We start from the raw sequence: 15,784 nt of genomic DNA on the forward strand, positions 1-15,784 counted from the left end.
GTTTACAGCAACAAATCAGATTAGAGAAAAGGAAGACTCGTATCACTCATGGAATAGTAACATGTCATCTACATATGCATATATACAAGTAGATAGCGTCTACGTTGGCAACCACCTAGTCGATCGCCGTGAAGTAGCGCTTGAATCGGTCGGACCGAGTCAAACGCAACTCCACAATGACCCAGTGGCAGCTCATGAGAAGACTGGGGAATCGCACAGTCCAAAAGTTAAGATACCCTTCCGGTAAGCCCCCAATGTGTGCCTTGAGATGCTCCGGCATGTCGTTGTAATGGTTGCGCTTGTTCCGGAGGGCTCGCAGCAAATCTAGCATCTTCGATCCCGTGTATTTACGCTGCTTGCCGAGATTGTCCTTGAAGTCCCGTGGCAGCAGTCGCAGGAAATCCATGTCCGGGCCCATCACTCGTGGAGCGACCGACTCGAGACACAGAAGAGCGTCCGAAGGAGGATCCCGCGGTTCGAATTCAAAGTGATCCGAGACGTCGCAGAGGAAGCTGAGACGGTCAGATGGAGGCCAAAAGAACGGGTGCGTCAACACGGCGCTCGCATCGGGGCTAGAAAAGTTAGTACAAGCATGGTATGTAATGAGGATCGACTTACCGTCGTCGAGGATCGAGCGACAACATGGACTGGATCAGATCTTCAGCCTCGTAGGCATAATCGCCCAGACGCTGCAGCTCATCAAGGTTGTAGTTGCCCTTGACAATGTTGGCCTCACGCATAAACTTGCCGTTCTTGTCAAACGGGTGACAGCCCCGCGTCAGAACGTAATAGAAGACACAGCCCAACGAGAAGATGTCGATGGCTCGAGTAGCCCGCCGATTGGTTTGAGGGTCCACCACAGCTGGTTCTGAAGATTCGGTGTGTTGGGACTCGCTTCCCTGCATAGCCGGGCTCATGTCGTCGTCTACCAGCAATTCAGGGGCTCGCCAGCCAGAGGTGCCTGCGGCATGTGCCGTAGTCGCGCGGAAGGAGCTTTGGTTGTCCTCGAGCTTCTTACACAAGCCGAAATCCGAGATCAGCAGTCGCAGGGAGCGTGAACCAGTACGCCCGCGAGGCATCGCCACCAGGATGTTCTGTGGTTTGAGATCGCGGTGCACAATTTTGAGAGAATGAAGATAGCGAACACCTGCCACAATCTGGCGCAGAACGTCGGGCAAATCCAAGCCGCCCTGGACTAACTGCGGGAAATCTGATGGACGTTCAACCACATCCTGCAAAGAGGCCGGGCACAGCTCCAAAGCAATGTAGAGGAAACCAGCAGCCTGCTCTCGGCAGTAGTACCGGATCACATTGCCATGGTCATCACTTTCTTGCAACAGGCCCACTTCATGGGATGCGATATCATAGAATTCTACCAGCATGCGCTTGACAGCCACATCTCGTCCATCGAACGAGCCTCGATACACCACGGTCCCGTGGCTTCCGTGTCCCAGGACCACGTCAGTGAACACCCTGAGACGGCCGATCTGGAGAACCCCATCCATTTCCATGATCTCATGCGACACCGTCCGGGTCAGCTGTACATCTGGTTCCAAGCGAGACTGAGGTTGGAGCTTGTTCACTTCCTCAACAACACGATCGGCCGGATCCCTCGATTCACTGTCGCTATTCGGCTTCTTGCCCCGCCTATGATTCTTGCCACCACGACGACCGCGGCGAGCCTTCTTCTTAGGCTTTTCGCCGTCTTGTAAATTGAGCTCGTCAACATCGTCATCGCCATCTGGGCCTTGAGACGGCTCCCGGATGCGTACGCGTGGAGTTGTGTCGGGCGCAAGAGAGTTTTGAGATTTCTTGGGCCTTGGCGTCGAATCACCACCCTGCGGCTGCTCATCTGAAACATTCATATCGACAGTCAGATTCGCCATGCGGTTGGGGCTGGCCTCGCGTTTCAAATGAGGGCCTTCCACGATTGGGGTCGGCGGGGTAGACATGGGCGGCTGTCCGTACGAGGCCATGATATTTTTCAGATCCAACTTCTGTTTGGCGAGTTCCTGAATGTGATGAGAATTGAACCAGATGAAGGTGCCGAAAAAGAGAAGCAAGAGCGTCACGAAAATATCAATGGCATTATCCCAGCCCTTCCGTATGATGGTGCTATGGCGCAGAGCAGGAGGCAGTGCCAGATCGGACGAGCTATAGATCAACTCCCGAGGCGTATCGTTGGACATATCGGCTGACGAGGGGCCAGAAATGCTGGGAATGTGACGGCGGACAACGCGTGGGCCGTTCAGAGAATGAACGCCTGCTAGTGCATCTTGTTGCTGCCTTGGGGTCAAGCTCGTCAGGGGTTGACCGTGGCGGAGGTAGTCTTTTTCGTAGCATTGGGCCATCTTGGCTCGTCCGGTGACAAGCGGGTAGGTCGCCTCCGACATGGCATACCAGCCACCACCCTCAGTATAATCAATGAACACTCGTTCGTCACGATCGTCAAGCGTACCGTAGTCGGGGTCAGGAGGCTGCAGAGGCTGCGAGAGTAGAATAAGCGGAGTAGGGTCATTGGATGAGTCGGCGCTAACTGGACGAGCAACATCGAAGACGCGGACTACCGGACTCGAGAATCGCTGGGTGTATCGTGGCCGGTCCATCCGGGAATGATCGAAGCCGAGGACAACACCGTCATGCATGCTGTAGATATGGCTTTGGTCCATTGTGCGGAGATACTGGCTCTGGAGGTCCATATCCCGGTTGTTGGCCGTCCACTCCGAGTACTTGAGAGTGCAGATCGGATCACCGGTTTCGGTGTTCTGGATGGCTACCGTGTATTCGACACGACCAAGAACTAGAGTACCCGAAGGAGACTCACATTCCTCCATATCCACATCCAGACCATCGACCTTACGACATTCCTGACCTGACGAGATTGGGCCTCTGGAGCTAAAGACTCGTATGATGTTTCCGGTGCGAGCATCAATGGTATAGAGGGTCGTTTCCTTCCGTGCCGTATAAGTGACAGCCGGGTCGGTCCCTGAGTAAGGCGTTTCGTCAACAAGTTCCTTCACAGTCAATCCCAATTTCTGGAGGCCGGCTTCCGGCCCCGAGCTGTAGATGTAGAGGCTTCCGCCCTGACTCGGCTCGACGATCCAGATGAAATCGTCCTCGGGTTGGGCACGGTCGAAGCTGGAGCGATTGGCTCGGTGGTAGAGGCTTTCGACCATAGGGCTGCTCGGGACCTCGAGGGCCCAACGAGCGGCACCGGTCTTGCGGTCGCGTGCGTGAATGGAACCGTCGACGGTCGCCAGCAGGACAAAGTCCTCAACCTCCCAGTCCTGCAGGGACCGCGCGTGAAGCTGCGGAGCCAGGCCAGCGGAAGAGCTACTGGCTTGGGCAGGAGGGGCTCGAACGGCGCGGCCAGAGCCGGCCAGAGCCAGGGTTGCTAGGGCGCTCGCATCGTTGGATTTCACGTCGAAAGAGGGGGGAGCATCAACGCCGGAGGTGAAACCGGTCGGTCGGAGGGGGACGGAAACGGTGGAGGAGAGCTCATGGTGAGGTTCATGCCACTGCTGCGGAGCAACAAGAACGGGGAGCAGGAGGAGTGCGACACTGGCAGGAAGGGTCGACCGGGCGCCAGGCAGCCGCCACCGCATGCTGAGGGACTCCAATACAGTGGGCCAGATGGAGAGAGAAACTGGAGAGTGAGGGATCCGATGGCACGGGGGGTGTCATCAGTTGGAGGGATCCGCGTGGGAGGAGCTGAAGCAGCAGGAAGAAGAATGGAGAGCAAAAGGGCAATTGAGAGGCAGCATTGAACGGATGAATAGGATGGAATAGAATGGATGAATTGGATTGGATTGGGGGCATCGAGGGGAGGCTGTGCGCACGTGACGTGAGCTGACGCGTTTGCGACTTTTGCATCGGGACGGGGATGATTTCCCGACACGGCTAGTCAATATACAAGTAAGACAGGGGCATCCCTTTACTTCCTTGTTCACAGTGAACACTTGAACTGTATTTATGATCAATAATATATTTCAAACAATAAAAATATTCATTCATATTTTAATCACATTATACTACTCTACTTCCCTCGCTGATCGCTGTCTTTTCTTCCCTGGTAGTGTAGCGATCTCTGTTCTTCCCGTCGCGGCAGATATCCACTCTACCCGCCCCATAGTATTCTCCTGCGCGGGCCGAGATGGACCCAAATATAGCCAGTTCACACTTCACACTGCAGCAGACAATCTGACTTGTTCTGACCTTGCAGTGCATATGCCAGCAGTGATCTTACTAAATAAGGAATGACAGCACTGGTTTGCGTAAGGTAGGGAGGAGTACAACATCACAGAAGTGAATGATTCATTATCTCAAGGGTACTACTTACTTTGTACTATCAAGGGTGTTAGTTATCAAGGGCGTGATTGTGACTAAACGGTCTCACCACACCGACAAACGATGGTGTTATCGCCACGGCCTGACTTGAACTCCAGCCACCACCCATATTATGCCACTAACTAGTTATTGTGTTATGCAAGGCGCGGTCACTGAGGGTACTTAGGGTTGATCTTCACACAAAGAAGGGCAATATCTCGCGTAAGATGCACGGACGAGATATGAGGGCAGTAACCCTGTCATGTAAGCATCCCTCGATGACCTTTTGCTTGGCGTATGAACTAGTGGATTAAGATGAAGTTACCATTTAAGGGTTGAGAATACTGGATTGGTGAGCAGAGCGGGATGGTAACATTGACCATGTCCTGCTGAAGGAAGACGGGCTTTCTCAATATTCCAGCCAGGTCGAAATCCACACAGTAGTAATACGCTGTCTTACTAACATGTGTACAGGGAACAAGTTACTAATAACTTACCCTGACAGCTGATCTTGCTGATCTCGTATTCTCCTTCGGAAATGCTGCTAATGGACCATATCCACTCAACTAGCCAAATACTAAAGTTTGCGGGGATAAAAGCCGAAATGCGGAGAGATGTACTGCACTGCACAGCGACCCATGGATGGAGTTAACTTGACTGCTGCATCCAGCCGAGGAACCACATTCCTCTGGTGCAGTACGGATGCAGTAGCGATTCCGGCATTCCACATGCGCAGCATTCCGCTTGCTACCTTGCTTTGCCTATGTATATTTAACTATCTATCTTATATCTGACAGTAGTCTATCTCCATCACCTTTATCTACTCTTTACATCGTTTCCCTTCCACCACATAACTAGAATATACAAACAACCAAAATGCCCCCCTTCCCCCCACCCCCGACCCCCTCTATCGACTGGACCAACATCGGCTTCAAAGTGCGCGACGGTATATCCATCCCATCCCATCCATCCCATTCCATCAGCACATCCCGACTTACCACTCCCCATCAACCCACTAACTTGACTAAATACCAGTAAACTACCACATCGAATCCACCTACGACTCCCAAACCCAAACCTGGTCACCCCCCCAACTAATCAAATCCCCCTACCTCTCCATCCACGGGCTCTCCCCAGCCCTAAACTACGGCCAACAAGCCTACGAAGGCCTAAAAGCCTTCCGCCATGCCAGCACCAAAAACAACAAAATAACCATCTTCCGCCCAACCCTCAACGCCACCCGCCTCTCCCACTCCTCCACCCTCCTCTCGATCCCCCAATCCCCACCCCCATCTTCCTCTCCGCCGTGAACCTCGCGGTAGCCACCAACGCCGAATACGTGCCCCCCTACACCAACCCCGCCCTCACAGGAGGGGGCCTCTCAGCGCTCTACATCCGGCCTCTCGTGTTCGGCTCATCACCACAAATCTCTCTCACGCCACCAGAAACATTCACTTTCGCCGTGTACGTCACACCGACAGGCCTATACCACGGGATCTCCGCCGTGGATGCGCTCATCCTCGAGGAATACGATCGCACGGCGCCAAAGGGAACAGGGAGTGCTAAAGCGGGGGGGAACTATGCGCCCGTCCAGAGACATAGTATGGCGGCGTATAAGGAGGGGTATGGGATCACGTTGCATTTGGATAGTAAGACAAGGAGTGAGGTGGATGAGTTTTCGACGAGTGCGTTTATCGGGGTTATATATGGGGATGGGGATGAAGGAAATGTGACGCTGGTCCAGCCGGATAGTGTCAACGTGATTGATTCTGTGACTGCGGCGTCGGTGTTGGAGATCGGGGAGAAGATGCTTGAATATCAAGTGGAGAAGAGGAGTGTTAAGTATGAGGAGATACGGGAGTTTGATGAGGTGATTGCGGCGGGGACGGCGGCGGGGTTGGTTCCTGTGAGGAGTATTACGATGAAGAGTCGGGGGGAAAAGTGGGGGTTTGAGTGTGGGGATGGTGGTGGTAGTGATGGTGGAAAGGGGAAAGGGGGGCCGGTGTGTAGGAGGTTGTTGGGGTTGTTGCAGGGGATTCAGACGGGGGAGGTGGAGGATGTGTTTGGGTGGAATTGGGAGGTTAAAGAGGTGGAGGGGATGATGGGGAGGGAGAATGAGGATGTGGGGGAGGGGGAGGAGAATGGGGTTAATGTGCCTTAGTTGATCTTGAGTCTGGTTGTTACTAGTGCTGCTATCTTGTTCATTGTTCATTGGAACTAAACAATACATACATAAATGCACGCCAGATGCTGCTGCTAGGTGCACACGTCCAAATCACTGAGATAAAGTATTCTCGCTATATCAGATAGAAAGCCGAAATGCCAACACAGTGCGCTTGACAATAATGTTGATGATGATGATACAACCACCCGGAAGAATCAAATGTTAAAGACGAAGTTGAATGAGAAAGGTATGTTTAATCACTGTCGCTGTCGCTACTGCTACTCTCGCTCTCGCTTTCACTATCGCTGTCATCGTCAGACGGCGGCGAGTACACACTTCGCTTCTGTGGCAGCGAGTTTGCCGCGCGTTTCGGCTGCGTTTTCGCTTCCAGCTCCTTCTTCTGGTTCTGGATCAATGATTTTAGTGTCGTGCGCGTCGTGCGCGTCGCGCTTGAAGGACGTGCCCATGTCTGCGACGGAGCTGGTTGCGAGGCTGGAACTTGGGTGGGTGTTGCGGTGTTGCCTTTCACTGGTGAAGAGGCTGTTTGACGGATCGCAGGCTTCTTCTCTTCCTCTTCCTCGGACTCCGACTCCGACTCGGATTCTGATTCAATTTCCTCGGACTCTTCTGAATCGGAAGACAGCTCGATTGGTGCCTGCGGGGACGGCTTAGAAGCCTTCTCGGGCGATTTCACCGTACTTGCAAGGGCTGGTGTTCCGTCTGGTTTGGAAGAGCCGGCTCTGTGAACCGTTCTGCTCATGGGCGGCAGGTCCAGGTTGTCTGAAACAAGAGAGCTCTGAGGCTCGCTGGCAATCTTCGGAGAAGCGTCCACCTTGCTAGCTGACCTGGTCCGCATTTGCATAGGAGAAGTCTTCTGAGGCTGAGCACGGCTTTCCGAAGCTGGAGATTTGGTGCCATTCGCAGCTTTCGTGTCATGCGGCGTCGGTAGATTAGCGGCATCAGCGGGCTGAGAGCGTGGTGTCGTAGATTGCTGTTTCTTCTGTGGTGTAGTAGAAGCTGGTTTAGATTTCTGCGCAGCCTCAAGCTTGTCGACCTCCTTCTGAAGCGAGTCGAACTTTCGCTGAGCTACTGTTTTCGTCTTCTGGTGCTTTTCAGCCTTCTTGAGAGCGGTCCATGCGTCCGACAGTTCCTGTAGCTTGCGAATATACGCAGCACCGGCTTTCTGCTCGCGCGCGGCCTGGAGTTTAGCCTGCAACCCCTCTTCGTATTGCTTATCCTGCTCGATTTTCCTGTTTGCTTCTTCCAAGAGCTGGTCCAGCCGCTCCTTGGGCACCGAAGCAGGGAAGACCATAGAGCTTGGATCGGACGTCCTCCGGCTGGCGTCTGAACCCTTGGCGTGAGTTTTCGAGGTACTCTGAGGGTTCGACTTTGGCACTGGTTGAGACCCAGCAAATACTACCTCGTCGGATTCGGCGAACGATACTGATCGGCGCTCGGATGGTCGTTCAGCTGGGGAACTTTTGCGCAAGGCCGAGTGCAGGTTTTTGACTTTGTCAAGGGGTGCCTGGGCCTTCGACGGCGTCGAGTATGGAGCAAGCGATACTGAGCCACGGCGAATAGTAGGGGCGCTGCTGGGTATCTCCGGGGTACCATTAGAGGCCAAAAAGTTGGGTTGGGGGATGGCCGAGTCCTGGGTTAAACAGCGTGTAAGTCGGTTGTTAGGAGGGCTTTTTGTGATTCCCAAGCCTAGACCATGTTTTGGGGGCGCGGATGGGGCACGCATTAAAAAGCTTCGGCGGGGGCTAAATCCAATTGATGGGGTTCGCGCGCGCTTGCTCGGAGTATACGGACTCACCTCAACTGTCACCGTGCCGTGCTTGTTGCCCTTGGGGGTATCATGTGTGCTTCCTGGCTCAGAAAGGCGGGGCTCCTTGCTCGGTTCGAAGTCGTCCTGGCTTAACTTTCTCTTGCGCGAGCTAAACTGCGGCTGTTCCTGCGTAGATTCCACTGTATCATGCATATCGACATCGCCATTCTGGAGCTTGTTCTTCTGAGCAGATGGGGGAGCCAAGTTCTCGTCATTTTCGTCTCCTGTCTCATCTTCACTCTCACTCTCACTCTCACTCTCGCTCTCGCTCTCGCTCTCACTGTCAACATTAACGACCGGGGCTGGCGGCTGGGTTTCAGGTATCTGTCGACGTTGGAGTGGTTTCCGAGTACTCAACGGCGACAGAGATCCATCAATACTTTCCATTTCATGCGGGCCATTAGCTTGCCCTTCCGTTGCCTGCTTCACCTGCTGTTTTGCAGAACCTTGCGAGGAACTGTGCCTAGACGCAGTGCGCTCTTCAGGCGTCGGGGTGTGCGACGGGGAATCCCCTAATTCCTGGCTCTGCACGCGCTTATGCAAAGGTGTAGCTGCAATACTGCTGCCCATCTGGTTCTGAGAATCCTCTTCATGCAGTACCGACTTCTTCTCCCAAGGCACAGGCGAGCCTGGAACCTCATCCTTTTCGACAGACGAAACGGGGATTTCTGACCGACGGTTCTCATAGGGACTCCACACAGACGACCGTGCACTAGCAGAGCCAGCATTCGAATACTCATTACCCTCCTCTTCATGGATGGTCGGAATCTGATCCATCGCCTTCTTAACAGCCTCCTTCTTGACCTGGATCTGACGCTCAAAGTTCTGTGCAGCGGCATCCCAGTCCTGGGTGACGGAGGGGAACCGCACAGGGGCATATTGACCAGGCTTCTGTATCACACGAACGGTACCCCGCTGGTCGGACATATCTTGGCGTGCTCTACCGTTATCGACAAACACTTCCGCGACAGTCATATCGGCGTCGAGGTCATCGGATTCATGATCGTCGTCGAGGAGTTTCTTAATGTCCAGAGGTCTAACATGACGCGATTTAGCCAATCCGTCGGTAGTACACGGAACTCATCCCAAGCACGACAGAGTAGACAAGCCAGAGAGTCATGCACTTACTCCGCATTAGGTCTCAACTTCCTCCACTTATCCTGAATCAACCCAGCCAGTCCACCCAGCGTAATATCCTCGGGCTTCTCAAGCACAAGCAGAAAGGCCACGGGTTTACCACCGCCCGAGCCATTAGCACCGCGGTTGGCGTCATCGCGATCGCGATCGCGATCACCGAGGATCGAGCGGAAGGAGAAGGATGGCGTAGGCGCAACCTGCTCGCGCGGGTAGACCTTAACTCGGAGACGTAGAAAGACCATATCGGCGGAGGAAGGATAGGATGCGCGCAATCGGTGTGTGTCAAACGGTTGAAGTAGTAGCAGCAGCAGGGGAAGCTGCAATGAGCATTATCCGTGCAGCAAGTAGAGCGTGGTGTAGTGATCAACTATATGATAAATCGTATTTGGATGGCGGGGATGGATGGGGAAGGGAAATGAAGCTGTAGAGGGAGGCCTGGAGGTGAGAAGGTGGAATTGAATGGCGGGACGGTAAGTGTCAGCGAGTAACACCGACCTTGGACCATGGGCCAGGGGATTGACAGGTGTTTTGTGGTCCCCTTCCTGCTGCTGCCAGAAGAAGTGAATCTATCGCTCTATCTGATGAATATTGTCGCCTCGACACCGCCTTATTGGCTCGCCCGCCGTGGATCCTGCAGCGCGTCTGACCGCTTTCCAGATTAGGGCGGCGTGGCTGGTCTTAACCGGATTGGGAACTGCTATAGTTACAGGCTATAGTGAGCTGATTGACGAGTCAATTTGGGGTTCGCGCCGATAGACATTGGCGTGAAAAACTGCTATCGCTCGGTGAGACGGACTCGGTCTCATATAAAAAGCAAAAACAAAGCTAGAAGCAAGTCTGTTATTCAATAGCTATCCCAAAATCGAGTCCTCCGTCTGTGGAGCTCGACTCGCTCCAAACACCACAACTCCAATATCCCTCCAAGCCCGTAACTCCAAGGCACTACACAAATTTTTAATACAAGGCCGCGATGCGCAATAAGCGAAACCCAGAAGAAGACCCAAACCAGCGAATCGCAGAGAAAAGAACAACAGCGACAGAGCCGTCTCTGCCTCAATGAAGCAGATTATGTACATAGTGAAAAGTGAAGATATCGAATGTCGCTCAACCTCCATAGACCAGCCAGGTAATAGCACCAGCCCAGCCGCCGACAAAGAGGACGGTCAGGATAGAGGCCCCTGCACGATCTCCGGTTGTGATGTCGGGCAGCTTATTAGGTGCATCCTTTGGACCGGTTCCTGCATTAGGGTTGCTTTGACTGGTACCGCCAGTGTCCGATGTCAATGGTCCCTGGGATTGGCCACCTTGGCTTTGCCGATGCGTGATCATATTTGACGAAAAAACACTTAAAGCACTCATATCAGTCTCAAGCGATGTCTCGCCATCCCACTGCGCTTGGTACCACCGCCGCCCGCACTGGGTACCGGAGTCGCCTCCCGAGCATTGCTTCGCCGCTGCTAGGGCAGATTGCTGGATCTTCGGAATAATCTGATCGCTAGTATAGGGCGCAATGGTTGTAGTAAAGGTAAGCCAGGAGGACAAGAAACCCTTGAAGCAGTCCTGGTTCCGATCGCACATCATGTTAGGCTCGCAGGAAACCTCGGACATAATATTACTTCCGTATTCCTTCGGGAAGAACCTTGAGAAGGTACTTGCCAGCAGACCGTCGAGACCTTTCTTCCATTTGTCGGCGCCGTTTGTCTAGAATCAATTAGTATTAATCGAACATAAGATCGAAGCAGAGATCCAAGGCAAGGGCACTGACCAGATTGTACATGTATGCGGCGCCGCTGAGGTAGGTTCCATAATTGTACGTCCATTGTATATCACCGTGATCCTTACAGTTTGCCTCTGTAGTGGTCGTGTCGGCAATGTACCAGTCTTCCGTCTGCAGCAGAGGTGTTGTTGCACTCCAGTCCCAGATCTTTTCCGCCCAGTCAGTGTATGTATCATTATTGGTGTAACGTCCCAGACGAGCGGCTAACTGAAACAGACCCCCGTTCGAGATGGCGTTCTTGGTGGTATAACCAGCCTGGTAGGGCCAAATCTGCCAACGCAGTCCACCCTGGCAGCTGGAAGTATCCCATCGGGGGACTTGAGTGTTGAAGACACCTTGGGCGAGCGACAGCCACGACGGCTGACCATCTTGTTCGGGGTAGTTCAGTTCTGCAGCCGTCATGGCAGCTAGGCCCCAAAAGACTTGGTCGTCATTACCCAGATAATTACTATCGTTGGCTGGGAAGTAGTCATTGTCGCCCTTCTGCCAGAGCATACCCTGAGTGGTGACTTCATTGTAAGAGGAGTCGCCAGTCCAATACCAATACTGAATCAATGTCATGAACATAGCACCACCTTCCCACCAGGTATCGGGCAGCTTCCCTGGTGTTTGACCCGATTCGTTTCCATGATAATAGCTCATCATATTGAAGGCCGTTGTTCTGGCGGCATCTTTGATGGATTCTATCGTTGCGCAATGATCAGATTCTGCATCTGGGTGCATCCTGCACAAAACAGACTACTTACGTTCATCGTTAATGTCCAGCTGCAGAGCAGTCACTGTTCTCTGAAAGAAGACAAATATGGTCAGAAAGACCGCCCATATCCAGCCGGGCACAACCATCGTCAATAGACACAAATGCGAAACTTCAAATGAAGGACGAAGAAGACAGCAGCATCAAGACGCGGATGAAGTGATGGGAAAAATCTCCGTTGACGAAGACGGAACGTGGTGAGCGGAATGCGGAAGGGAGGGGGAGGGAGTGGAATGAGGGGATTAATCACGTCCAGCCTTGCGACTGAGGATCCAAACGAGCGAGAAGATTCTAAGCAAGTGCTGACAGAGCTTGAGAGATCTTGACTAGACCAGTCAAAGCAGTTAACATGACAGACGATGGGAGAAGAAGAACAAGTGGTACAGGACCAGCTTGTAGTGGTGAGACTGCAGTGACGGCATCAGGTCACTGGGGGGGGAGGTGGTACCGGAGTGGGAGGGTGGTAATTAAAATCACGAAAGGTAGTAGCAGTGGATCGTAACCCCTTCCGCTATGAGCCATGGGGTGGTATTCCATCCATCCCATGTTCAGGGACCCGAAGAACTACTACTAGCTTAGTCCGGCGCACTGTCTGTTGGACCCTGGGAACTGGAGTTACTAAACTTTCGGGCTTTAGCTTCAGGGTCCAGCAGTTGCTTGTGGTGCCTTGGGGGGGCCGCCGAACGCGCAATGGCTTGCCGCGGGGGATCCTGACTGGCCCGTTCTTGCGGGGGCGTGCCCCATCGATCGCCCCGCGGAATACTTCACTGGACGCTAACAGAATAGTAATCATTATCATTGCAGGAGACAGAAGCAGCACTATATCATTATAGACAGGACAGTATACTGTATGAGTGATAAAACTATATGTAAATATTGTTAATGACATATATCACTAAAAAAGTCATGCGACCGACCACCACACCCCCCTTGTCTCAAATGCACATATTCGGAGAAATAAGTACTAACTCACAGTCAGGCTGTCCCTCCCCCACAACATTAAAACGCTCACTAAATATAGGAAATCGCCCGTGTCAGTTCTTGGCTGCTGGGAATGATCGGCCAGGAAAATTGTGGTGCGCACAACCATTTTTGATTTTGGATCCTCGACCGCTTATCATCCTTGGCGCAGATGCTGCTCTGACACAGCCATCATTGTCTAACTAACTAACTAACTGATTAGTTAGTAATTGACACAATGGCCGGCTGCGGCCGCAATTTTTCCCATGCCCTCGTACATTTGGGGCAATTTACCTACAGGATATTCGTCTATTTCGTCTAGAATAGTTGAGTACTAGTAGTTGTAGTAATCTCAACTGGTGCTGTCCTACTTCTATTTTGTTTCTGCCTGCTGCTACTCGAGGGGTGCCTGGTCAATGTATTTGAAGGAAGAGCTGGGATAAACTTGAGTTCGTCATACTTGAGGGCATATGTTGTACCACATCAAATGATGGCAGGTCGGCGGCAGGAACACTCCTTCGACCCACATCGCACCAGCTCTAAACTCCCGTGTCTGTGATGATCAGAGTGCTGCAATTACTACACAGCGTAGGTTCAGGGACACTCTTGCGCAGCCCCCCAAATCGATGGTAAGCAGATCATACCTGATCCATGACGTGAAGGCAGCGAGAGGCAGCACGAGTGCCATCGCCTACGTAAAAGAAAAAAGAAATATAAGCATGTCTCAAAATCATTCGTCAGATGCTTTTTTCATCGAAAGGTCTATAGCATGGTAATTACGCTCCCTATAGAGCACAAAGTGGATGTCATCCACCTAAATCATCTTCTGGCGGGTTCAAATCAAGTTCACATTATTTTCCACGCTCACATAAGATTGGATATTGGATATTTACTTGACATCTCCCTCGTCCCTTACATACGCTCACGTCTACGGGGCGCAGCCCGGATGATGTTGTCGACACGCAGGAGAAGCTGTAAGGTGGTTAGTCTCAGTATAATCGACTTGACTTTATAGATTCGAAGAAGCATCTTACCTCTGCAGCCTCCGACGCGGAGGACACTACCGCCTTCTTCAGCTTGTAGCTCTCCACAACACCCAACTCGCGCATGTCAGCAATGCCACCGCCCGGGGTGAGCAGATCCAGTCCGGAGCTGGTCATGCCGTTGTTGATCGCCTGTCGTAGTCGCGTCACCAGGTCGCTAGAGTCCAGACCAGCGTTGTCCGCCAGGATGGTAGGGAGCTGCTTGAGAGCGTACGCAAACGCGTCCACGGCCATCTGCTTCTTGCCGGTCGTGTTCTGAGCAGCCTGCTCAACGGCCTTGGACATCACCATCTCGGCACAGCCACCACCCAGGGTCACCCGGGGGTCCTTGACTGTCTGAGAGAGCACGGCCAGAGCGTCGTGGAGAGAGCGCTCGGCTTCGTCGAGCAGCTGCTCCGTGGCACCACGGAGCACAATGGTGCATGCCTGACCGGCAGCCACGCCCGAGAACTTGATGAGCGTATCCTCGCCAATGATGACCTCCTCGATAACATCGCACTGACCCAGCTTGACCTGTTCGGGGTGGTCGAATGTCGAGGCGATCTCACCGCCAGTGACCAGGGCCAAGCGCTCAACACCATCGAAGTCGGCGTGCTCGATGGACATGATGCCAGCCTCGGTGAACAGCTGTTCGGGCCAGTTGTAGATGAGTTGACGGTTGACGAAGCAGTTGATTCCGTGAGCCTTGATCCGCTCAACCTTGGCCTTCATCTTCTCCCGCTCCGCCTTCTCGAGATCCGCCAGCTTGCCTGTCGACTCGACCTTCACCCGTGCACCAAAGATCTTCACCTTGTCTGTGTCCATGGCCGTGTTGGCGACCAGAATCTTGGCGTTCTCCAAGCGCTTGGGCTGGTTCACACCGATCTTCTTGTCGAGGATGAAACCCTCGTCGAGGTAGGAGTCGCTAAGCTTGCCACCGGCCTTCTTGATGATCTGGATGTGGCTCAAGTCGGTCGAGCCACGGAGACGGAGGACAGCGTCACAAGCGAGGGCAGCGAACTGATCACGGTCCTGGGCCAGGACCTTCGAACTGAGGGTGGTACGAGCGATGGCATGGAGGTCTTTGCGGAACGACTCCATATCGGCACTACGGTCAACAGCCGCCTTCTCCAAAGCCTCCAGAGCCGCCTTGCTAGCTATCCGGTATCCCTCGATGATGGTCTGGGGGTGGATCTTGCGGTTCACGAGCTTCTCAGCCTCCCGCAGCAACTCCGCAGCCAACACGGTCACGGAGGTGGTGCCGTCACCGACTTCGTCATCCTGCACCTTCGAGATGTTGACCAGAACCTTGGCCGCAGCGTTGTCGAGAGCAATTGACTTGAGAATCGTAGCACCGTCATTCGTAACGAGGATATCTCCGGTCGACCTAGATCAGCCATAACATCAGTGTGGTGCTCGTGGGGTGCAACCCCGCTTAGCTTCACGGGTTATCCCACATACGCTGACTGGAGGATCTTGTCCATTCCCTTGGGACCAAGGGTGCTCTTCACCAGGTCTCCGACGGCGATGGCACCGACGAAGGCGGACAAACGAGCATTCTCACCCTTCTCTTCGATGACATCGTCCGCAAAGATCTGCGTGGGATTGGCGAAGGACGCCTTGAGGGGCGGTCAGTATTTAGATAAAGGCGGACATAACAAGATCAAGGGCATCACAAACAACATACCATGGTGACTAAATGTGGATGAAAGGATGGGCTACCGTCGGGGGAAAAGACTGGCAGCTCAGGGGGGGATGCTTCTCCTGGACGGTGAGGACTCAAGAGACGGCGAGGCCAACCAATGCGGGACAACCA

At 53.3% G+C, this 15,784-nt stretch overlaps 5 protein-coding genes across 5 annotated transcripts; 1 reads left to right on the forward strand and 4 right to left on the reverse strand.

The window, feature by feature from the left end:
- Positions 1 to 36: 36 nt before the first annotated feature.
- Positions 37 to 3,763, reverse strand: ireA (bifunctional endoribonuclease/protein kinase IRE1). Its single transcript, XM_025530058.1, has 2 exons — positions 619 to 3,763; positions 37 to 572 (listed from the first exon to the last, which is right to left on the reverse strand). Exons 1-2 carry the CDS (start codon positions 3,603 to 3,605, stop codon positions 116 to 118), a joined length of 3,444 nt encoding a protein of 1,147 aa, XP_025393027.1. The 5' UTR covers positions 3,606 to 3,763; the 3' UTR covers positions 37 to 115.
- A 1,439-nt stretch (positions 3,764 to 5,202) lies between these two features.
- BO83DRAFT_413027 (branched-chain amino acid aminotransferase) lies at positions 5,203 to 6,487 on the forward strand (the record flags this gene model as incomplete). Its single annotated transcript, XM_025534458.1, has 3 exons — positions 5,203 to 5,272; positions 5,362 to 5,407; positions 5,485 to 6,487. 3 exons carry the CDS (start codon positions 5,203 to 5,205, stop codon positions 6,485 to 6,487), a joined length of 1,119 nt encoding a protein of 372 aa, XP_025393028.1.
- Positions 6,488 to 6,564: 77 nt separating this feature from the next.
- BO83DRAFT_350951 (uncharacterized protein) lies at positions 6,565 to 9,697 on the reverse strand (the record flags this gene model as incomplete). The annotated part of the gene is made up of 2 exons (XM_025528922.1): positions 6,565 to 9,354; positions 9,447 to 9,697. The coding sequence occupies 2 exons, from the start codon at positions 9,695 to 9,697 to the stop codon at positions 6,744 to 6,746; spliced, it is 2,862 nt and encodes a 953-aa protein (XP_025393029.1). The 3' UTR covers positions 6,565 to 6,743.
- Positions 9,698 to 10,292: 595 nt separating this feature from the next.
- On the reverse strand, positions 10,293 to 12,570 carry BO83DRAFT_373856 (glycoside hydrolase family 76 protein). Its single transcript, XM_025530059.1, has 3 exons — positions 11,979 to 12,570; positions 11,221 to 11,915; positions 10,293 to 11,156 (listed from the first exon to the last, which is right to left on the reverse strand). Exons 1-3 carry the CDS (start codon positions 12,073 to 12,075, stop codon positions 10,560 to 10,562), a joined length of 1,389 nt encoding a protein of 462 aa, XP_025393030.1. The 5' UTR covers positions 12,076 to 12,570; the 3' UTR covers positions 10,293 to 10,559.
- Positions 12,571 to 13,669: 1,099 nt separating this feature from the next.
- On the reverse strand, positions 13,670 to 15,737 carry BO83DRAFT_350958 (chaperonin-containing T-complex subunit CCT2). Its single transcript, XM_025528923.1, has 4 exons — positions 15,656 to 15,737; positions 15,430 to 15,587; positions 13,981 to 15,355; positions 13,670 to 13,918 (listed from the first exon to the last, which is right to left on the reverse strand). Exons 1-4 carry the CDS (start codon positions 15,656 to 15,658, stop codon positions 13,859 to 13,861), a joined length of 1,596 nt encoding a protein of 531 aa, XP_025393031.1. The 5' UTR covers positions 15,659 to 15,737; the 3' UTR covers positions 13,670 to 13,858.
- Between the last annotated feature and the right edge of the window lie 47 nt (positions 15,738 to 15,784).

The sequence above is a fragment of the Aspergillus eucalypticola genome (assembly GCF_003184535.1).
Source record: "Aspergillus eucalypticola CBS 122712 chromosome Unknown BO83scaffold_1, whole genome shotgun sequence".
NCBI classification, from domain to species: Eukaryota; Fungi; Ascomycota; class Eurotiomycetes; order Eurotiales; family Aspergillaceae; genus Aspergillus; species Aspergillus eucalypticola.